This window comes from Canis lupus, chromosome 28, assembly GCF_011100685.1.
Source record: "Canis lupus familiaris isolate Mischka breed German Shepherd chromosome 28, alternate assembly UU_Cfam_GSD_1.0, whole genome shotgun sequence".
Taxonomy (NCBI): Eukaryota; Metazoa; Chordata; class Mammalia; order Carnivora; family Canidae; genus Canis; species Canis lupus.
The window spans coordinates 27,523,103-27,545,576 of NC_049249.1; the positions used below are offsets into that span (position 1 = coordinate 27,523,103).

The 22,474-nt window shown below is 49.7% G+C and overlaps 2 protein-coding genes across 9 annotated transcripts in view; both read right to left on the minus strand.

Moving 5' to 3' along the window:
- Positions 1 to 227: 227 nt before the first annotated feature.
- C28H10orf82 (chromosome 28 C10orf82 homolog) lies at positions 228 to 8,043 on the minus strand. Of its 4 annotated transcripts, none has more exons than XM_038578909.1 (6): positions 7,950 to 8,043; positions 5,732 to 5,797; positions 3,156 to 3,374; positions 1,352 to 1,535; positions 726 to 826; positions 228 to 604 (listed from the first exon to the last, which is right to left on the minus strand). In XM_038578909.1, the coding sequence occupies exons 2-6, from the start codon at positions 5,784 to 5,786 to the stop codon at positions 459 to 461; spliced, it is 705 nt and encodes a 234-aa protein (XP_038434837.1). In that variant the 5' UTR covers positions 5,787 to 5,797; positions 7,950 to 8,043; the 3' UTR covers positions 228 to 458. The 4 variants fall into 4 exon arrangements, with proteins under 4 accessions (XP_038434837.1, XP_038434839.1, XP_038434836.1 ...); XM_038578911.1 differs by lacking the exon at positions 7,950 to 8,043 and adding an exon at positions 7,237 to 7,256; XM_038578908.1 differs by lacking the exon at positions 7,950 to 8,043 and adding an exon at positions 7,164 to 7,219.
- A 463-nt stretch (positions 8,044 to 8,506) lies between these two features.
- HSPA12A (heat shock protein family A (Hsp70) member 12A) overlaps positions 8,507 to 22,474 on the minus strand; it is a 160,443-nt gene continuing 146,475 nt past the window's right edge. For 4 of the 5 annotated variants that reach the window (XM_038578900.1, XM_038578901.1, XM_038578902.1 and 1 more), the window contains 6 exons: positions 22,153 to 22,324; positions 18,246 to 18,332; positions 17,572 to 17,676; positions 16,406 to 16,664; positions 13,208 to 13,311; positions 8,507 to 12,664 (listed from right to left, as the gene is read on the minus strand). In XM_038578900.1, coding sequence (XP_038434828.1) covers positions 12,027 to 12,664; positions 13,208 to 13,311; positions 16,406 to 16,664; positions 17,572 to 17,676; positions 18,246 to 18,332; positions 22,153 to 22,324 — 1,365 coding nt within the window. In that variant the 3' untranslated portion in view covers positions 8,507 to 12,026. The remainder of the gene's footprint in view (positions 12,665 to 13,207; positions 13,312 to 16,405; positions 16,665 to 17,571; positions 17,677 to 18,245; positions 18,333 to 22,152; positions 22,325 to 22,474) is intronic. The other variant, XM_038578904.1, reaches the window with a different exon arrangement.

Consider the following 22,474-nt stretch of genomic DNA (forward strand, 5'->3'; position numbering starts at 1 on the left):
CTCCTGAGAAGTGGGATTCTGAAACACCAGGGCTCGATGGGCATGGCTCCGTGCCAGTGTTGGGAATCACCACATCAGGGACCGCTGGTTAGAGGGCTGGCTAGGGCTTCAGTAGAAGCCTGATCCAGGTGCACAACACTACCTCAAAGTAAGCAGGAGATGGGCCTCACCTTGGCTCTTCTCAAGGTCAACATAATGTGTAGAAACCACATCCCCCCATAGAAACCTTCAGCATGCAAGCAGTATCCTCTTTATTCCCACACAACAATAAAAGGTCTTTATCATCAATGACACGCTATTGCCAAATAGACAGGGTGCAGGTGGCAGTTGAAAGGATTCTTAGGTTTTGAAATTTCCCTAGCGCCTGTTGGGTGTGGGTGAGGGGCTGGTTCTCGTGAAAGAACAGTGAGCTTCTGAGTCCCCCTTTGAGGTCACCTCTTCTTGGGAGGCTGTCTGCGTCAGCTTTTTGCATACTTTGCTGAGGACAGTGGCTCTAAATAAATCTTCCCGTTGCATGACGTATTTGACCTCTGCCTACAGCCACGTGTCACCAGAAGTCTGGGGTCCTCTGTCAGGGGTCTTCTATGGGCCAAACAGCTACCACCTGGAAGAGAAACCACCCTAACCAGCTGTAGGCAGATGGCTCAGCTAAACAGAGAGGCTACTACAAACATAACATCCCGTTTTTAAAACTAGTAGGAAGGAAAGAAAGAGTATTCCCTTACCTGGGTTAGAAAAATCCAGATATTTGGGCAGCAGCCCTTCACGTTGCAAAACTTTTGGAGAAGGGGCAGAAGGAAGTTGTGTGGACCCATCTGCATATATTCTAAAAAACAAAAGTCATAGACTTACTCCTTTTTTTAATAGAAAGAAAGAAGAAAAAAAAGAAAGAAAAATATAATCTATGTAGGTCCTGTGTGTGCACAGCAGGTTTCTTTCTAATCCTGACAATTTATCCTAAACTTAAAGCATTATCACATCTTCCTTTCACAGAAGGGAAAACAGGCCAAAGAGTTGCCGTCCGTGGTGCTATACGCCATCCTCAGCGCCTTCAGGCCTTAGGACTGAGGCCCTGTTGGTTTTTTACTCCCGGCCTCTCCCTGCAAACCAGCACAGACTATAGGCAAGTCTTCTGGAGAATGCAGGATGGGATGGGGAGGGAGGATGGGGAGGGCGGATGGCTGCTTACGGTGACAGGCCTGCAACTACAAACAAGGCCTCTTCTGTGCAACAAATCAACCATAAAGGCAGCCGTAGAGCTGGGATGGGGCGTCTGCAAACCCCCTGGGGCCCAGTATCAGCTCTCGTCCTGGTTCTGGTCTCCCATGGCTGCGCCCTAAGCTGGACTTACTCGTATGACTTCAGGTGTGCACCCCTGGACTGCTCCATGAGGTCCAGGAAGTCCTGGTAGCAGTTTCTGGCCATGACAGAATACCGTGTGGCGCAGCCTAATTCGGTGACCTTGGCTCTCGGGAGGTAGCCAGCCCAGCCAGGGATCGGGGGCTCCTGGAGAGGTTTCTTTATGTATTTGTGTTCTGTCAAAAGATACAGTGCTTCCTGAGGCCTTTGGGAAGTCACACAGGGGGTGATGCTCCCCAGTTAGCCGGCACCCCAAGTTACCCCGGGCAAACCCCAGGCCTCTAGATGCCCTGAGAGCAGCAACCATGGGTTGATTGGTTCTGTGCTCTGGGCACGTTGGCAGGGACTTTACAAATACCCTCTGATTTCATGCGCTCACAAACTGTGAGAAGTTGACACCATTATTACCTACACCTTACAGAGCAAGATGGGAAAATTTAAAGAGGTTAAGAGAGTCTTGGCCAAGGTCACACGGCAAGGAAGTGGTAGGGCCAGGCTTCAAACCTGCATCTGTCTGAGTCTCAAGCTCTTTCTCTTTAACAGACCCTGCTCCTCTTTCAGACTAATAAAAAAAAGCTTCACACATTGCTCTTTCACAGTTTACATAAAGGAAGCAGGAGAAGCTTCTAGGTGGGAAGAAAACACATCACACACAGCACCAGGAATCTGCTTTCAGGTCATGAATGACTCTGGCTGGCTGACCCGGGGCATTGTCACATTTGGGAGATGAAAGACTCCTTCCCGCCCGCCTCCTCCAGCTGCTGTCAGAATAGAATGAGGCCACCGAGTCCCAGAACCTCAGAGCTGGAAGGCGCAGGTAGGGAGCATCTAGTTCATCCTTCCCTGCCCTGGATGAAGGAACGACAACCCAGAGAGGGGAAGCCATGTGCCCTAGGTCACACAGCAAATAGTCAGAGTTGGGCTAAATCTCAAACTCTTAGGCAGATGTTCTGTGTTATGGCTCAGAAAACTTTAAAGCCCAACAAACGTGTGAGTTAGCCACCCCAAACAATTACAGGAATAATAATAGAGACAATTCTCTTCCTATACCTTTAGACCTTAAAAAAAAAACAAAAACAAAAAACAAAAAACAGGGACACTGGGTGGCTCTGGGGTTGAGCATCCACCCTTCCCTCAGGTCGTGACCCTGGGGTCCTAGACTGAGTCCCTCATCGGGCTCCCCACAGGGAGCCTGCCTCTCCCTCTGCCTATATCTCTGCCTCTCTCAGTGTCTCTCCTGAATAAATAAATAAAATCTTAAAAAAACAAACAAAAACAAAATGGTCCAGGGCAAATCATCCTTGTAATTAGCATTATAGAATCACATCATCAGTTGTTTTTGTCATTGGTGTTGTGGCTGTTAGTGGTTGTCATTCAATGCCTGAGGTTCCAGCCGAGGTCTGACCTCAGACAAGGGCCACTACCTCTGCAGACTCAGGACCCCCATCTCTAAAATGGAAATAATGGTGCCTGGCACAGAGAAAGCAACCACAAAGTGCACAGGCCATGGCAGCAGGTGAGGTATGGACGTTCCTGGTGACTTGAGGGGCTGGGAGTGGGAGATGGGGTCTCAGTTTGCAGCACCCTCTTGCCTGACCAGGGCTGTGTCCTTCTCCCCCTGGAAATGTTTCTTTCTCATTGCATGAACCCAAGCCTCTGGGACCTGCTGCACACCGCCCGGGGATCTGGACCCTGGAGGGGGGCTGGAGTCTGTGCTCCCTGAGGTGGCTCAGCAGGTCCACCCTGCCTGCACTTGGACCCTGGGAGGAGGGGACTGGTTTCCTGGGGGCCAGTACCCAGACTCAGGGGGTGGTACTGCCGGAGGTACTGGTGCAGCGCCCGCAGGACGGTCTCCTCCGAGCAGACGGGCTGCAGCTTCTGGGCAGTGGCCACCGAGCAGCGAAATTCCTCCAGCTGGTTTTTATATCGCCGTGTGTTCTCCTGGAAGATTTTCAGACAGTGGGACATACTGTCCTTGCTGGTGGCTTGCTGGCAGCTAAGGTAGGGCACAAAGCCTGCAAGAGCCGACGAATTACAGGCGGTCAGAACCTGCAGAAGCTCCCCAGAACCTCAGCCCACTACTTGGCATTTCTTCCTTGGCCCACAACACTGCATTTTTCCAAAGGCCATTAATACAAGCAGGGCTGTTGTTTGCACGGCGGTGCTGGGCCCTCCCAAGGCCATGAAAAGTGACCTTGGAGCTGGGGAGGGAAGGCCCATTTCAACAAAGACGATGACAGTAATATTCTTTGATAGCAAAGCCCCTGATGTCAGTCTGAACAGCAAATGGGGAAAGCATTTAATGGGCCAAAATGATAGTCTGAGGAGTAATTGAAATTATTCATCTTTTTAGAGAGAAAGCTTATTTTCCTTGACACTTCCCAAATGCAATTTGGGATCTTTTTTGTCGGACCATCGGGAAATTGCGGGCTTATTAAAAGCTGAGACCTATTACACAAAAAAAGGTAAATTCATTATCTGTGAGGCCCACCCCCTAGAACAATTTTTTACCATTTCCCACAAAATAACATATAATCATTACAATTAGTATGGGTAAAACACAAGTATTTATTTAAACTAGATGCTGAATCCCAGGGACTATACTATTGTCACAATAAAACTATTTTTTGAAAGAACAAATGAGGAAAAACTGGTTAAGAACTTGGTTTTCAATGGCTAAATAAATAAATACCTCCTGCTCATTATGGAAGCCCAACATTTTGCCTTTCTCCCTAAAGAAAATCTGACTGCAGAGTTAAAAGCAGCAACCCTGCCTCCCACGCCCTGCAAGAAGCCACTTCTGGAAGAATCTAATTACTAGACTGTTCTTGGAGCCCTCCACCCACCAACCAGTCTCCTCAACCCTGGGGCAATTAAAAGATACCCTCGTGTTGCGGCGGGCGAAGATGGTAGAAACAGAGGGGCCTGCCACCAGGACCTTGGCCTGGTTGGGTTTTATGTAACTGTATATATATATACACACACATAGGAATATAAGCTACCTTCACTGAGTCTTACTAAGGACCAGGACTAATTTTAGGAGAAATCTATCATTATCCTGCAGAGAGGTTTGAAACTGTGTCTCCCAAATAGACAAGTCCAAGTCCTAACCCTTGGGACCCGTGAATGTGAGTGACCTTGCCTGAAAATAGGGTCTTTGCAGACGTCTTTAAGGATTTGGAAATGAGATTATCCTTGACTAAGGATGAACCCCAAATCTAACCATCTCTGCCTTGGTCCACTTGGTCCACTGTCTATGTCTGGCCAGCTGGCTGGGCCAGTATAGGTACGTTAGCTTTTTAGGACACTTGTTGAAAGCACTCCGTTATAAGAGAAGGGAGAGGGGGACCTGAGAAAGAGACACAGAGATGCAGGGCAGAAGGCCACGCAAACAGTCGTGTGAAGACAGCGGCAGAGATTGCATCCATGCTGCCACGAGAAACTGGAAGAGGCGAGAAAGGACCCTCCGCTAGAGCCTCCGGAGAGGGCAGGGTGCTACCAACAGCTGGATTTCGCCTCCAGAACTGAGGCTGTTGTTTTAAATGTCTGTTGTTTTAAACTGCAGCCCTAAGAGACTAATACCCCCTTTTAATAGACATTTTCACTTACCACAGAAAGTACCCTACACTGTGGCCAAGCAGGGTGTTAGAACCTCAGTTTGTTAGAACTCAGAACCTGTTCTCTTAACCAGCCAGAAGGACCAGGGAGGGGTGAGGCTGGGTAACCTTGGAGTATTCCCCATGCATCTCCTCTCCTAAGAACACCTTATGTGAGAGCTGAGGGCCCATGAAGACCACTGGATTTGTCACAGAGATGTGACTAAGTTCTCAGTAGCCCAGAAGCCCAAGGAGGAGAACCTTTAGGTAGGGTGACCAGCTATCCCTGTTTGCCAAGGACTTAGGGGCTTCCTGGGGCTGAGGACTTTCAGTGCCAAAATCAGGGCCATTCCAGACAAACCAGGGCACTTGATCACTCTCCCTCTCGGGGACACAGGAATAGGACCATACAAACAGCCCTAGTGCAAGACCTGAGAAAGCTCAACTTGGGAAAAATGACAAGGCCTTATTATTCATTGTGTCTATCCCCATAGCACTGTGTCCATCTTGGTCCAAATATGCTGAAAAGACATGAAGTGCTTCCTGCACACCAGGCCATGTCCTGGGAGATCTGGCCTATTACATCATTCCATTAATCAGAACTCAGTTATCAGCCATCTTCAGCAAGGGAGCGCTTTCAACAAGTGTCTTAAAAAGCTAGAGTGCCATACTGGCCCAGTAGGCCAGAAAGACACGGACGGTGGACCAAGGCAGGGACAGTGACCAGGACCGTGGATCTCCCGTCATGCACATCTGCAGGGCACATCACCACTTACCACTGTAGCCTGGTGTGATTGGCAGATGTCTCATGAAGGTCTTGGAAGACTCCATGATTTCACTTGCTGTTAATGAAGGGAAGAGGGGATGAAATTACCTTATCAAACGTCCCTGACTCAAGAACTCACTATGCGTAGGCTAGAGCCCTTGGGATTCGAAGGAGCCTGCCAGGGGGTTGGGACAGAGAGGCAGCACCGCCATCTTAACACAGAACCAGCAGACATAGTTGGCATCAGTTATAAAACCAATGGCCCGATACCAAGGATTGCTCACCTTTGACATGAACTTAGAATAACAGGTGTGCAGATCACCACCCATGAGCGTCTCCCCTCCTGCGACTCCTCCATCCACCCAACTTTCCACCCAACCTTCCATGCATCCAGCCGGCAATCATGAACTGTATACACACTGTGGTCAACAACTGTGAGGAGGTGAGGAACGTAAAAATGAGCGGGACCCAGGAGCCCCTGTGTGAAGCCCCTGAACCTCAGAAGAGGGAAGAGATGAAGCATCTGCACCCCCAGAGCCTTTCTTTTCCCACCAGGAAAAGGTCGCACCAGTGTCCCCACCCCCTACCACTACCCTCAGGACACCTGGCAGTGTCCAGAGACATTTTTGGTTGTCACGACTGGGGGATGGGGTGCTACCGGTATCTAGGGAGCCAGAGGCCAAGGATTCTGCTAAACATCCCACAACACACAGGGCAGCCCCACGACAGAGAATTAGAATAAGTTATGGCTGGAAGGGCTCAGAAGTCCCCAAAGGTTGGCATGGAGTCCAAGATGGGCGAGCAGGGCAGGGAGGTGAGATCACCACCACATCGGTTTATGTGGATGCTGCCTCCCCACTTCCAGGATGGCTAATGGTCCCAGCAAAGGGGCCAGGGCCTGCATCTGGGCATCTGTCGGTGCTGCCAAATGCTACACTACCAAGCCAGTTCAACTCTCGAAAGTAAGTCCTTAGCGGCCAGGACAGGTGGTCTCAGGGGTGGCGGGGAGGGCCACAGTGGTGTTTACTCAGCGGTGACGGGAATCTTAAACACACTCACACACGTACAGGACCCTTGCTAGGACGCAGCTGATGCGGGACTACCTGTCTTGGTAAATCCTCACAGCCGCCCCAAGGCTTAGCTCCCATTTGAGCCCTGCACTGATGGAAGAGAAAAATAAGGCACAGACAGGCTAAGTAACTCGTCTGAGGGCTGTCCCATTCAAGGAGGCAAGCAGGAGGACATCTAAATCCGGACGGCAGGCTTACGTTACCCAAAAGCCTGGCCCTAGGGAGAGGCCTGTATCGGGTGCGGTGGGTGGCAGCCTGGGCGGCTGCCCGGAGGAGGTGGAATCCAGGTGGAGAGGGGGTGTGCTGGGGGTGGGACCCCGGAGGGGCAGGAAAGCGCGGCCACAGCCCCCCCTCCCGGGGGCGCGTCCTCACCTGCGCGGCCTCCAGTCCCCCAGCCCTCCCAGTCCTCCCAGTCCTCCCAGTCCTCCCAGTCCTCCCAGCCCACCAGCCTCCGCAGCCTTTGTGCGCTCACCGTCCTGGGGGAGGGGCGGGGGGAGGGGCGAGGAGGGGCCGGACGCCCCGCTGCCCCTCCCCCACCGCGACCAGGGCGCTTGGGGGCGCCTCCCCTTGCTCCCGGCTCAGCGTGGGCCCCCGGGCCTGTTCAGTGATTTGCCCAACAAATATTTGGCCTCTGCAGCTGTTCTCCACACGTGGTCCCCCCAGCTGGGCCCCCCTGGGTTTTGGAACTGGGGGGAGAGCAACCTGAGGGGATCTAGGTCAAAGCTGCCTTTTCTGCGGGTCCACACTGGGGCGGCCTGGATTTGGACCGGAGGAGGGTTGGCCACTGGCCACAGGCCTTCCTGCGGGAGTCAGGGCTGTGGGAGGGGCTGGCCCGGGGGAGGGGGGGGGCAGCAAGCAGCCTGGGCTGGGCTGGAGAGGGGCAGTGCACCAAAGTGAAGAGGGGGAGGGTGCCAGGAAGTGGAGCCCTACTCCTTTCTAATCATCCTCATTTTCTGGGAGCTAAAGGGGGCCCGAGCCTTCGTCTCCCTGGATTCAAACCAAGATGCCCACTGTGTGACCCAGGCAGAGGGAATGAGGGCCTTTCAAGGCTGCTAGTCCCAGTGGGGCCCTATATCTACAAAAACCTGTAACAGCTGATCACCCAAGGGCACTATTTCCCGGTAGGTGTGTTTCACTGCATCTCCCAGCCTTACCTACCTGACTTCCTGGGAGTTCAGCCTCAGATGAAGGCTAGTGAAACTACTCACTTAGGAGGAACCCATCTGTACCCCCCTCAGAGCCCCAGGACTCCACCACAGATTCCGGAAGCTTCTAAAGCGAGCTCTGGAACACTCTCGAGGCTCTAGGTGCAGCAGGCAGCCTGGCCTGCCTGCTAGGATACTCGGGCAAGGTACCAGTCCTGGGCCCTTCCGCTTTGTTTTCAACGACCTGCATGTACTTGGGTGCCGTGGAGTTGTCAGTGGCCACCCCGGCTCACCTGCCTTCTGTCTGGCTAGAAGCCACTTTCTGCAGCTTGGAGGGGAAAGGGACTCATGAACACGGATGGAATCCTGGTTCCCAGCAAACAGAGGAGCCAGTCTTGTTGGAATGAAAGTTAACATTTTTTAAAAAGCTTGCTTGCAACATTTAGGAAAAAACCTAAAAGTCTGTCTCCCTCTGAGCGAGATGGAGCTGAGGGGGAAGTCAGCAATGATGCATCCGCGATTCCATTCACAGATTCATACCGAGAAAAAAAAAAAAAAGGTTGGGCCACACAAGATCCAGAGTTTCGCTTTATTAGACATCTGTGAAGACAGAGTTTGCGAGTACAATCTCGTCAAGTTGTGAACAGCTGCAAAGTTCGGTGGAGTGTGAATTTATCTTGTAGTGAACAAGACCCCAATGGCTGATAGTTTAGAATAAAGTTCCATGTTCCAAGCGGATGAGAGGTGTGACGTAACGGACAACGACTTTTATACTAGTCATCCACTTAGTCATTTCCCAGCGTAAATATGCAGCTTACAGCTACTTCATCTCTACATGTGAAGTTCGATCTTCGACTAATAATGCATTTGGACTCCTGCTTATATTGATGCATGCGATTCTTTGCCACCCTGGCAATTAACCAGACCTAGACTCTAAAAGCTAAACTTGATCTAAATAACATCCTAGGGGGCGGGCAGGCTCTGCAATCTGGACTCAGTCTTAGTCATCACGTTGTGCAAGTGCCTATGTGTCTCCTTCTCTTGCCTATCTTGTCTTTCTGTAACTTGTCTGTTATTCAGCATTTATTGACGCCTGCTGTGTACAGACAGGGCAGTTCTAAAGGCAGTCCTCCCTGACAATTCTGCCTCCAAAACAATGAACATCAGATAATAATATCCCAGGGACGGTTGAGTAATGGTCAAGACAACAGGCTTTTTAGAAACTTCCTAAGATTAGAAAATGTGTCTGAGTATATTTATCCAGTGTTCTCATTCTAGAATATTTCTGTGGGCAGGAGAGAGAGGAGGGATGGATTGGGGGATTCCCTTTAAGAATCAGCTATTGGGGCTGCATTTCTGGGGCCAGAAGAAAGTCCAGTAAAGTTATCACTCCCTCTCCATCATGGGTTTGCCAACAGTGCAGAAGTCAGCCAATTTGCTAAAGAGAAATCACAGGCAAGGAGACATCCTCAGTGCAAGGTGGGAAAAGCCTTACATTAGCAAAACAAAACAAAACAAAACAAAAAACCGACTAAATTACTCACACACTTAATCGAGTGGAACAGCTGGAATCTGCGTACCCCTCGATTCCTTCCTGGAACCCTGTTGTCAACACTGCAGACAGACCACACTTGGCCCTCAGAGGGACCGCTCTGCCCCCACAAGAAGCAGCTGACAGCCCTGCAGGGCCACAAAGAGTTTTCCTGCACAGTCACGTGGCTTACAGAATAGCCAGGATGTTCAGCTCTCAAAGACGGGACAGGAGAACCGACACATGATTACACTCCCTTCAATATAAACTGTGAGCCTTTGGGAAGGGTGTGAGTGAAGCAAGGTCTGACGAAGCTGGCGATCCAGGTGTTGTCCCATTTTTTTTCCAGAGTATGGGGAGCCTGGGCACCTCTGACTCTTGCTCAGCCTCGCATACATAGTCCGTAAGCTTAGTATCAGTACAAATAGGTAAGTAAGCGCAATTAAAAAATGAAGCCATGGGAAATCAAAGGCAACAATGTCATCAACAAAATTCAAAGTGCGTTTTCCCTTCGTTGTTGTTGTTGTTTAACAAGTAAAGCAGCACATTGTAGAAATAAAGATTCTGTACAATATTCTAATATCGTATGTACATAAAATTATATTACTTATAACTAAGTTGAGAAGTCTTATTTGCAGAATATGGCTGGCAACACCAAAGAGAGATCCAAGAACATTTATAGCTTTTGAAGCAGAGCAGGCAAGAGAACCAGAACCCTAGCAAGCACACCTTTGTGCCTGGACACGCAATCCTGCGGCAAAGTTAACGTGACTAGCGTTCTAGCATTCTCTGGGTCAGGGGTTTGTTTGTGTTTCACATTCGAGCAGGGAATTCTGCAGCAGGCGGTGTGAAAAGACATGTGCAAATGAAACTGGAAATGCTTTTTCGAATCTGCATATCTGGCTATGGGAATGGGTTTGTGAATCCAGCTTGCCCTGAAGTTAGCTCCTTAGCTCATCTTCCCTTCATTCATTATGCATGCCTCCAGGGATTTAAAATCTTTAAAATCGAAATGAGTTCCAGCAGACACACCAGTTGGTTCCTCACCTCATTCTTACCGGGGTGTCTTTCTTCCAACTTGTCTCCTTCACAGGCCATGTCCCCAAGCCAGGTGGAGCCCCAGCCCCACTCGCTGAGGGTAGGGTGTGGGACTCTGGCTCTTCGCTAGAAAAATCCTCTCCCTAAGGGAGCCCCAAACAGGAAGACTGCAGGCGCTGGTCGCTGGTCTGTGCCTCAGCTTCCAACAAAACCTAAAGTTAGTTCTCAGATTCCCTCGGAGCCACAGTCCTCTGTGGTGTCTACTGAAAATGCAAATGCTGGTCGCCCTCCCCGAGACTCAGCTTCAATTTTTAAGAGGGACAGCATCCAGAAACCTGTTTTTAAGAGGTACCCAGGCAGTGCTGACGAGAGGGATCCACAGATCAGCTTTGAGAAGACCTGGCTTAACTCATTGAGTACAGATCTATGAATTCCTTTCAGATACGCTTTAAAAACGGAAGATTTTAATGAAACATTTCATCGTACAGATTCTCTATCCATGTGTAACCAATGTATTCTTTTTGAAATGTGGGAGTGCTGGCCAAAACTCTCTGAGAGATGAGGATGAGGAGGGAGTTAAGTTACGTACCCTTGTCAGGGTGAGGGGCTGTTTCAGACTCCTGGGCTTGCTGATGTGAACAAGGCAAACCGCAAGCCCATTTCCTCACGCAGAAGCCCACTAAACTTGGCTTGAATTATTTATGAATTCAGAAATCAGAATCTAGCATCTGGGGAAAGATGCCACACAGCATATGATTTGGTATAAATCAGCAGTGCCTGACTATCCATTTCCCTCGAAGCAAGCTTTCGCTGCCGAAAAGCTAAGGTGTCAGCTCTCCCACTCACTCAAATCCTAGTAGATTAGCTCAGGCTATGGTTACTCCTCCCTGAACCTATTCAGAATTGAAATGATGAGACCCTAAAATAGTGCCCAGCAGGGCCAGTCCTCTCCCACCAGCTGAAAATGCTCCCAGTTTCGTGAATCATCGCTTTTAATCACATGATGATGAAAAGCAATTAACTGCAGATGGACAGCATTCTGGGTCGACTGCCATCCACAAAATGTAAAAAAGAAAAGTCTCAAATAGATGAAGAATCTCCTCTTGGCTCAAAGATCTCATTTCAAATCTAGAAAGATAGCAATAGGGCCTCCTACGTTCTACCTAACGGGAGATCCGTGCAAATGAGGCTGAATCACTGCTGCAGAAACAGACTGATTCCCTTGTGCGGGTGGGTGTGTTTCACCACTCTGTACCTGTGAAAACTAGCTGCTCTTCCAGGATCCTCAGCTTTCTCATCCCCAAACCTCAACCTCAATTTCCAACAGTTTTTCTGACTCCAGTGTGCCCTCGAAAATCCCTAATTATTTCTAGCCCTAGTTGTTCCCATCTTCCCTGCTGAAATTCAGGTGAGCAATGCTGAGGGTCAAGGACAAGGGGGAAAGGACAGTCAAGGGGTAGGGGGGAGGTCCGCAGATGCAGGTGAGCTTAGTCCAAGGGGGCAGGCGGCGGGGCGGGCCGGTTAGTAATTTAAGAAGTCAATCCCAACCTTGACACTCTTCGCGGTGGCTATATCGACGGCCGTGGCCTTGATCTCTGTGTCCCCAAACTGCATGAGGGTCTGGATCTCCCTCCGGGCGGGCACGGCCGTGCCGCTGGTCCCTGTGAGATCCAGGCGGAGCGTGCCACACTTCTTCACCCCCGGGTCGGTGATGAAGCTCACGTCGTCGCACTCGGAGCTGTATATGTTGATGACGATGACCAGCTGGGAAGGCTTGGCCGGGGTGTAGCTACGCTTCACCAGCTCCCCCAGGGCCACCGACTGGTCGGCAGAAATGAACTTATCAAACACATCGGTGCACCAGCGAGTCCCATCCTTCACCAGAAGCTTCTCAGGAGGATGCTTGCCCTCCACGTAGCGGTTCAGCACGCCCACCCCGTAGGTGAGCGGTGATCGGCGCACCTTGATGACCGCGGGGTCCAGGCCGAAGAGGACCGCGCCCTTGAGGATAGTGAGGCCCACGTCCTGGGGGATGATGATGCGGCACTTGTCACCAAAGGCGGCCTGAACTGCCTGCTGCAGGAGGGGCGCCTCTGCAAAGCCTCCCACCAGGAAGAGGAACTTGACAGTGGACACCTCGGGCTTCTGAAACAGATCCCCTGAAAACAAAGAGTAAGGGACAATATGCTGTCACCAAAAGCCACACCACCAAGGGAGACTGGTGGCCCAAGAGCGTGGGGAACACGGACCAAACCACTTGGGCCCGCTGCGGGGGCAGATGTGGCTATGCTGGTTGGACAGAATTTTTGTACAGCTGGTCTTTGAAAGAGAAGGTTTTGCACACTAATATGCGCAAGAAGTGAACACCAAAGCTCTTGGTCAGTAGAACTCATTTTTATAGCTAGATGGTGATGGTTTTCACTAGTAATTTGTTAGGCATAAATGAATAGTCCTAACCTTCTCCAAGCCTGTGGTCCTGTTAAATCAGTAAAGGCAGGCTGTTCTCAAAACTGTTCTTTAGTTTTCAAAGGGGTTCTGATGTGGGAGGTGTGGGGTGGGATGTGGATGGGGGGCCTGGATACTGCAAAAGGTGCCCAGTGAGTTTACTGTGGGTCCCCATGCACCAGCTAGTGATGCTAGAAAAGTCGGTCCCCTTTCTTGGCTCTGCCCTACTGAGTGGCTGAGCCCTGGCTGATACTTACGAAGATGCTCAATGATGCTGTCAATGGTTGGCTTAAAAAGGGCATTCATGGCATCTGGACTCATCCTCAGCATCCCTTGTGAGGACCACTTCACAAAATCCACACTGTGGGGGTGTGGCATGGAGAGAAACAGGTAGTGAGTGTGTGAATGATACTCAGGCTAATGTGTACAGACATGGGTGCTAGCAGAACAGCTGTCACATCGAAGGAACAGAAGGGTTTGAAAGTCCCTGGAAATATCCTCAACTGCCAGAACCTGGACCCTTAGACACTCAAAAGCCAAGACACAGCCTCTTCTGTTTCTCTTTGCTTTGTGCTGTGGCCAACCTTCCCTTGGAATGGCAGAAGCCAAAGTCTAGTGCAAAATATAGGGTGAGAATTAAAGGGATCTTTCTGGTTTGAATGTCCACATTTTTTAGTCGAGTGATAGTCAGATTTGAGTCCATTAATGAGTCCATTAAATGCTCATATGATGTGTCCACTGTGCTGTGGCCTATGGCTACAAGCCTGTGTGCTCAGGTGCCTTTTCGTAAGCCCTGTGGGCACCCGTCCCATGACAGTGACAGGCCTAATCCAACTAGGATGTCCCTTTCTCTGTCAAAGGTACAGAACATGCAAAGCAACAGCATGGAACAGAAAGAGCACTAGATGGGGAGTCAGGAGTGCCCGGCCCCAGGATGGTCTCTGTCCCTCAGAACCTGTGGAACTTTTGGGAAAGTTGAGCTGCAATTTCTCTGAGCCCCAGTCTCTTATCTGGAAATCAAAGATAATACAACTTGTCTTACCTCCCTCATTGGGGTTGTTGTGAAGATGAAGTTAAATACCACATTTGTGAAAACACTTTGGAAATGCCAGGGACTATTATTGCAGCCTGTACCCGCTCATTCTCAAGTTCAAAGACCAAACAAATGGCATCTGTCCTTGAAGCAAAGCATGTGCCAGCTGCTTCCTAGCATCACCTTCTAGATGCTTCCAGGTCTCCCTGACCAGGCAGTCTTTCTGTGGCCTCGGCCAAAGGACAATGTGGGATGGTATGGGATGATCCATGGGTTGGCTGTAGCCAGTCCCCCCAGAAGGAATGCTGACAGGCCCCAGACTGTGTGAGCAGGATTTGGGGTTCAGCTGGGAGCAAGCACCTCCATGGGAGGCCAGTGGACAGAGAGACCATGAGCCTAGAGTCTCATAAGAGTCCAGCCAGGACCCTGCTCCAAGGGCAAGAAGACCCAATATCCTATCTCCTTTATTTCCTGCTAAACAGAGCCCGGCTTCTTTTTTTTTTTTTTTTTTTTTTTAATTTTTATTTATTTATGATAGTCACATCAGAGAGAGAGAGAGAGAGAGAGAGGCAGAGACACAGGCAGAGGGAGAAGCAGGCAGGCTCCATGCACCGGAAGCCCGACGTGGGATTCGATCCCAGGTCTCCAGGATCGCGCCCTGGGCCAAAGGCAGGCGCTAAACCGCTGCGCCACCCAGGGATCCCCAGAGCCCGGCTTCTTAGAGAACTGGCCGATTGCAGGTCTGGGATGGGGAGCATACAAGATGAGCCAGGAGCATCTTCTCAAACCAGAAGTCAGACCACAATATCGTATCAATGGGACTCAGGAGCCAATTTGAAGAAGCTCCTCCTGGCCAAGACGGGACATTGTGATGATCAATAAGGATACAACTGCCATGGTTTAAAATACACCAAATATGCCTAAATCCATGAAGTCTGAAAGGTATCCCCACAAAAGGAAAAAAAGCATTTGTCACTTAGGAGAATGCTAGGAATTCCACAATTTTTTTTTTGTTGTTGTTGTTTTTTAACAAAAAATGTTTAAATGAAAGGAAAGAACCAAGCATTTGTCCTGTCTTCTCTATATGAACTGTACTTCAGTGGGCAACCAAACCACTTAGGAGAAGAGTTTCTCTCTCCAGAAGCATGCTAGCTAACAGATGCAGGAGGAGTGAGAGACGAAGAGGCCACCCATTAGCTTGGTGGGCCTAGGCAACAATGGCTAGCTAGCATCCCAAAAGAAGCAACCAGCAAATAGCATGTGCTCCCTGATGTGATGCAAAGGGAAATACTATCCCCTGCCCCCGCCACGAAGTAGGTTTGCCAAAAACTCAAACTTGCATCTGACCAAATCTCTAGCTCAGTCTGACAATTTATAAAAAATACCAGGGGACCAAACATGTTATGTGGGCATGCAATGAGCAAAAACCCCAGCCTATAGAAGTCTCTATGGGACAATCAGCTTTATCATCTAATAAACTAAAGAAAAAACAGGAGGGTGATCCTATATGTTAAGTGGGACGTAGAGGCATGCCAGAGCATTGCTATGAATAGCCATCTTTTAGATAGTAATGCAAACTGAAAAAAAATAAGACGATAGGAAAAATTTGAATGTTCCCTGGGTATATTTGAAGGATACTGAAGAATTGTTTTAAGTGTGATAGGAATAAGTGTCATGGTTTTGATTTTCAAATTATCTCCCTTAGAGATACACTGTTATATTTATGGATTAGATGATGATCAGATTTGCTTTAAAATGCTTGGGGAAGGGTACATGAGGATTTAGATTGGCCAGGAACTGACAGTTGTTGAAGCTGAATAATGAGATTCATTTGCCCAGTAAATGTTTGAAATTTTCCACTATAAAAAAGATTTTTAGAAACCTATGATTTTTGTCTATTAATTTTGTACTTCAGCTTTAAAATAGCTTCCAAATGTTCATTTTGCAACAAGCTGAACTACAAACACTTGCCTGCAGCCAAGAGACTCAGAGTAGCAGGAAACCCAGGATCCCACAGGATTCATTCAACAAATATTTACTGAGCACCTGCTATGTCCACACCAGATTCTATTGTAGATACGGAGGATATAGCAGAGGCCAAAACACACAAAATTCCCTGCTTTCATAAAGCTTATAATTATTAGCACATAATAAAAGCTAACACAAAAATAGTACTTTCCAGGTCCAAGGCATTGTGCTAAGTGCCTCACATATGAATTCACTTCATCCTCATGACAACCGTTTGAGGTAGGTGGAACCATCATCTTTGTTTTCTAGATGAAAAACTGAGAAACAGAGAAGTTGAGTCACTTGCCCAAGCACTTACATAGGATTGGAACTCAGAGTCCTCACCCCTTTCTTCCCTCCCATCAACATGAGCCACCCTCTAGAATGGCCTAAGCCCCTGGTGAGTCCAACTCACTTGCTCTTCCTCAAGGCATGCTCCACACTGTGTCCACGGAACTTCTTGTAGTAGTCAATGAAGGAGAAGGGCAGGGTGATGTTCAGTGGGTTAGTTCGGTCCGGAGCAGCTGCCCTTTTACGAGACTCAAATGCAATCATTAAGTCAACCCAGGCTGCAGGACGCTTGATTTTGAATTGTTCGATAAAATCCTCTCCAAATATTTTACACAGAAGTTTTTCAAATTCATAATCTACTCCTAAGGATCCGTAGGGTCCACCTGGGTCAAGAACAAAATGGGAGTCCACCATGTTAAAAACTGCCAGAAACTGAATCCAAACTCTGAGGAACAGCGTACCTGCTGTTCTTCCCTGAAATATGGAGTAGCTCAGCTTAGACCCAGTTAGCAAGCTGACTGTGGCTATAAATTTTTACTAACACTTTAAAATCCTTCAGTTCTTCTCCTCCCAGGTGGAGATACTTTCTCCTACAGAATCACCTGTCAACTAGCTGTTTAAAATCCATTACATTCTTTTTTTTTTTTTAAGATTTTAAAGTAATCTCTACACCCAACGTGGGGCTTGAACTCACAACCTCAAGATGGAGAGTTGCATGCTGCATGGACTGAGCCAGCCAGGGGCCCCATATCATCACTTTCATTTTAAATAAAATGGATATGTGTAATATGTAGGAGCATCATAGTATTCCCCACCCAAGAAATCCAAGGACAGGGTCTGGAAAAATCAGTAGGCCCACCCAGACCCTGTGATCTGTTCATTACTCAACATCCCACCCTCCACTGAAAGAGAGAGCCTGTTGCTTGCTTTGACAACTTTGATCCAAGACCAGGTGTCCTGAGACCTCCCTTGAAAGCTTAACCATCGCGCTAAATCAAAGGCGACATATGATCAGGTGACAATCTGATCCCTCCAGAACTTTCAGAAAGAAATTCCCTTGGCCAGGATCTAAAACAGACTGGTTTTATGCCAAAACCCCAGTTATGGTGGTTTGTGTTTTAAAGGACATTTAGCTACATTTTGCTAGCTGGTTCCACACAGGCACGTAGCTATCAGTAGATGGGCCTTGAGTCCCCTGTCCTGGGAGCACCGAGGGAAGGAAGTACGAGGGGAAATCTGACACGAGAGAAGCGGCTCAGGAATGAGAAAATCAGCCATGCAGGGACTCACCTGTTGCTTTATACAGTTCTTTAAGGTGACCCTCCGGTAACCGTATCTGATGGACGGTCAGGTCCACCGTGCCACCGCCACTGTCCACAACCACATACTTGTCACCTGGTACAAAGACAGTCATCCTTTACATAAGACCGCCTGTCAGCCCCTTCCTGGGACAAGCTGGAGGGTGAGGACTTGGTATACCCGACTCAACACCCGTGCACACTTCTCATTACCACCGTGATTTTGCTAATTAGCTGCACAGCAAAGTTATTCATGACTGAAGAGAATGCAATAACGTCTGGCCAGGAATGTCATTAGCATGGATGATAGGGAACCCAGATGAGGGAATCTTTAAGATGAAAGCATTCATGTCACACGCCACTGCGTACCTGGCACACACAGGCGGATGACTTCCTGCCAAGTTTATAGGGCCGTAAAAATGACCTGCTGTTTAACACAAGACTTACGCCGGAACTGGGGAATTCCCATTCCTACTTGTCTTCTAAAGAGTCTGTCTGTACGGCTTTATAACATGCAAAATTATAGCTCCGGAAGAGCCATCCTGGGGTGAGGGGTCTTTAAAACCAACCTTTTCCAAAAGTGCAAAAGGAACAAACAGGAACATGCATTTTTGTCAGCCACGCAAAACAAATCCAGCAAGGGCAAAGGGCATTCAAGGACGCTACCTTCCTCCAGCTCGGACCAGATTTCTCCTATGACATTCTCCACCAAAAAGGTCCGACTCTGCCGATTACGCCGGATGTGTTCCTTAGCTAGTGGCCGACAGAAAGAAAATGATGGGTAAGAAAGCATGAAAAAGCAGGCTGTCATCTGCAGTCAGTGGAGGCAACAGCACGAGGAGGCCGAGGGACAGAACGTGTAGCAGTACTTGACCAAAATGATTACATAAATACAACATTGGGAAACGCAAAGGCAGACCATTTCCACCAGTCTCAGTCTATTGATTGCATGGCAGCTTGGCCTGCGCCCTGCTGGAAAACCTGCCCTGGAGACGCAGCCCTTCCCCCGGTGACACTTTTTTTGGGGGGAAGGGGTTAATAAATCGACCAAATTCCTGGCTGTGCTGTCCTGGGGAGGAACTTGTCTGCCAAGAAGCTTGCAGTGCACTCGGTTAAATAATTTCATCCCAAGGAACTGTGTCTGATGCAAGGAATGTCGGGTATGTTTTCCTAATCTGGATCCCGGGTAAAGGGGACTGGAGCCATTTCCTGACCCCGGTGAAGCCAATATGCTCTTCAGCCACAAGGTGGCACTTCAGCCACAGGGCGGCCCACCTGAACCCAGCAAAGCCCAGGCCACGGCCACCTGTCTCTAACTCTGGGCAACCACAGGGGCTGGGGCTCTTAGTGGCCGTGATGCATTGTGTTGGGCGACTGCATCTCTTACAGGCCACCTGAAGCCCTGGGAGCCAGACGGGGCCCAACTCAACGTCCTGCTGTACAGAGGAGGAAAGCAGGTCAGACGGGGTTAAGGAGCTTGCAGTTCCCATGACTCTGTCTTAAGATGCAGCTCCAAATCAACCCTTGGACCATGGACCCTCATAACAGTTTAAGGTGAAAAACCAGAACATGAATGTTAAGAGATGAGAAAGGGGCTGTGACAGGGTATCGGGGATCAGAGAGTGTGGCCGAGGTGCACGACTGGGGCAGATCACTTCACCCCTCTGGGCCTCAGTTTCCACAACCATAAGAGGGGGATAATAACACTTGGCTTGAATTCCTCACAGCCAGAGCAGGGACCGGTTCTTGGGTTTTACCTCAGCACCTGGTGTGACACCCAGCACATAATAGGTGATGATGAAGGCAAAGCACCAAGTATGAGACCCGGTACCCAATAAATGATCACTCCAATGAACAGTTTAGAACAACCCCCAATTGTACAGATAAAGGCTCTGTCCGCTGCCCTGCTGCCCCATCCCACAACGCCAGCCCCCACCAATTTTTTTTAGTCCCTAAACTGGTGCTGCTGACTTTGAATTGCCCTATAAATCCATTTGTTGCTGGTTATCCAGTTAAGGACTCTTGACCCTCTAGCCCCATCTAGCAAGGAGCACCATGTTCGCAAAACAATGTCTTCTCTAGGGATTAGAATGGCAAGAGCCACTCAGCTCTAAATTTCTCTGGCATACAGTGGTGAGGCCATCTGGATTAAAAAGTTCCTGCAGGCCCGGGAGGGAACCTCGAACTCAGGGCTTCTGTCCTGTTCCCAGCATTGGCTCCAGGTGAGCTTCTATTGCAGACCTTGCAGTGGGCCTTTGGTTTGCTAAAACAATCTAGATGGCATTCTTTAAAAAAATGATCAAACAAGAGTAATAAAACCTATTCTGAGCTCTGAAAAAAAAACTATCATATTTTCAGGCAAATTAAGCCCAAGATTGTGAAAAAAATGTATCCTTTACTGATCTCATGAAATCTTTCTGGAGCAAAATAATACAGACAGCAACCCTGTGGTGCTGGGGCAGAGGGCCACTGCCATTCTCCCCAGTACTGTCCACTGGGTATCCATCATAGAGGAGCATCAAAGGGCAGAGAACACCCTGGGGGATGCTTGGGGCCCTAATGCCATCCAGGGCACTCTTGATGAAGTGCCTTGCCACGCCTCCCCAGGCAGCACCCCCTCCTCTGGGGAGACAGGCTGTAAGTGTGAGACAAGGCTGAGATAGAAGCCCTGCTTCACCACCCCTCTTAGGGGTAGTGGCAAACAATTTGAGGATTTCAAAAACCAGAAAGACCTGGGCAGCCCGGGTGGCTCAGCGGTTTAGCACCGCCTTCGGCCTGGGGTGTGATCCTGGAGACCCTGGATCGAGTCCCACATCGGGCTCCCAGCATGGAGCCTGCTTCTCCCTCTGCCTGTGTCTCTGCCTCTCTGTGCCTCTCATGAATAAATAAAATCTTAAAAACAAACAAACAAACAAACAGAAAGACCTTCTGAGCACAAGACAAGAGCAAACTCCACAAGGCACAGGACACAGACACGGAGCAGTGTGGAAGTAGACAGGACATATTAAAGGAAAGGAAGCCCAAAACAGAGCTCTCCGGGAAGGCAAGCACTCAGAAACAGTTTCCCCTTCAAATGTGTTACACTTCAGAGTAGGAAGAATAGCTAAGCTACAATTAGCTAGTTCTGACATGAGTTTTTGTCTATGAACCAGTAAGAACTAGCACATAAGATATGAAACCCAGTCAGTCATGCGTCTCTTTTCCCATTAAAACAATGAAGAAGATTTAAATAAATTTGTTATCCTGAGTGTTTAAAATGTTAAGACATTCGACTGAGTTAAGAGTAAGGCTAGCCCCGGCATGCTTTGATGGAGGCCAAGGCATTGCCAAAAGAAAAAAAAAATTAAAAAGGCTAATCAAGCCCTCGGAGTTGAAGGGCAGCCCATTCGTTGCAGGTGAATCAGGTGTGAGGTGGGAGCACTGAGCCCTGGCAGGCTGGGTTCAAGCGAACAAGAACTTTGCCATTGTCTGGTGGCTGAGGTTCACAGACTCTTCCACCTTGGGTTGAAAATGCAGAGTGGTGGCCTCTGGGGCAGAGTGTCCGGGCAAAGAGGAAGAGGAAAGTTCTGGAGGAGAGGATGCAGGGCCACGTGGGCAGGCATGCACGCCTGTGAAGGTGGCGCCAGGGCCCCAGTGCCTCGGGCAGTGCAGAGACAGGCTTCGGGTGCAGGGACCAAGGAAAAGTTAGAACCGGGCTGCAGGGGGCACAGTGGGCGGCAGTTCTCCAGTTCTCATTAATGCCCTCCTCCTCCTCTGGGGCCTGGGCCTTCCATCCTGGGGGTGGGCATGGGTGATGGGTGGCTTTCTGCCCTGGAGGCCCTCATCTGGGAACAGCATCCACAGCACGCAGATTTAGTGCCTGTGCTCCCTCCCATGGGTGGCTCTGACCCTGACCTCGGCTGTCTGCCAACTCCGGGGCCCTGGCCAGACTCACAGAGCCCGGGATAGAGGGGAAAAGAGTTCTGGGGACGAGACCATGACCATCTTGCACGCAGAGAAATATTGAAGGGAAGAAGTTCCTTAACACCCAGCCCGGCTGCCCCTGGGCGGTGCTTCTGCCCCACGGGTAAATGAGCATCGGCCGGGGCAGGAAGACTCAGCCGCTGTCATCTGCATTTTAAACTCCGCCAGGTTCCCGGTTAAGACACATAATGAGCTCACCACACACACGAAGTGGCCCTGATGAGTGAGTCAGCAGTAAATCAACAATCTTAATGGAGGAATTAATAAGAGGCAAGTGGGGTTAGATGAAGAATCAGTTAATAAATAAGAAAAATGAAGAGCCTAGTAAAATGTAAGGCCAAGAGCTGCCCTTGGGCCACCCTCCCTCCCCATGCCTAAGGCCCACGGGGTGGGCAGGTGATGCCCCCAGGCAACCGCTGCAGAGTATCCCAGGGACCCTGGGGAGGCAGGGGTGGGGGACACGGGGTGGCAAGGACAGAGGGGCTTACAGCTGACCTCTCTGGGAGCATCTTGATTCTTCACTACAAGGGCCTTTAAGTAATCAGGGCCAAGAACCATGCAGGGGCGGGAGGGGGGTGAGCAGGGAGGGGAGAGAGAGAGCAGGAGGTACCCTGTGCAAACCCAGCTCCCACTGTGTCACCGGAGCTGTACCCGTTGACCGCGGCCTTGCTGCTCAGCTCGATCATCTGGTGCAGCCGCAGCTTCCGGCAGTAGATGGAGGCCGCCTCGGGCTCCAAGGCGATGATGAGCTGCTCCGCGTTCTCAGGGGAGGCCAGGCCTGCCTGGAAGACAGAGGCAGAGGCTGGGACCCAGGCCTCCGGGGGCAGGAGCACTCTGAGGACACTCAGGCCCTCAAGGGAGGGACTCTGTGCTCTGCCCGCCTGGGAGATTCCCTCACAGACCCCTGCGGGGCTTACACTCAGGGGTGACGG

Coding starts and splice junctions, on each gene's coding strand:
- C28H10orf82 (XM_038578909.1), bottom strand. CDS start 5,786: ATGGAGTCTTCCAAGACCTTCATGAGACATCTGCCAATCACACCAGGC. Junction 3,375..5,731: donor AATCACACCAGGCTACAGTG/GTAAGTGGTGAT, acceptor CGGCTCTTGCAG/GCTTTGTGCCCTACCTTAGC. Junction 605..725: donor TCTGGATTTTTCTAACCCAG/GTAAGGGAATAC, acceptor TTTCTCTTCCAG/GTGGTAGCTGTTTGGCCCAT.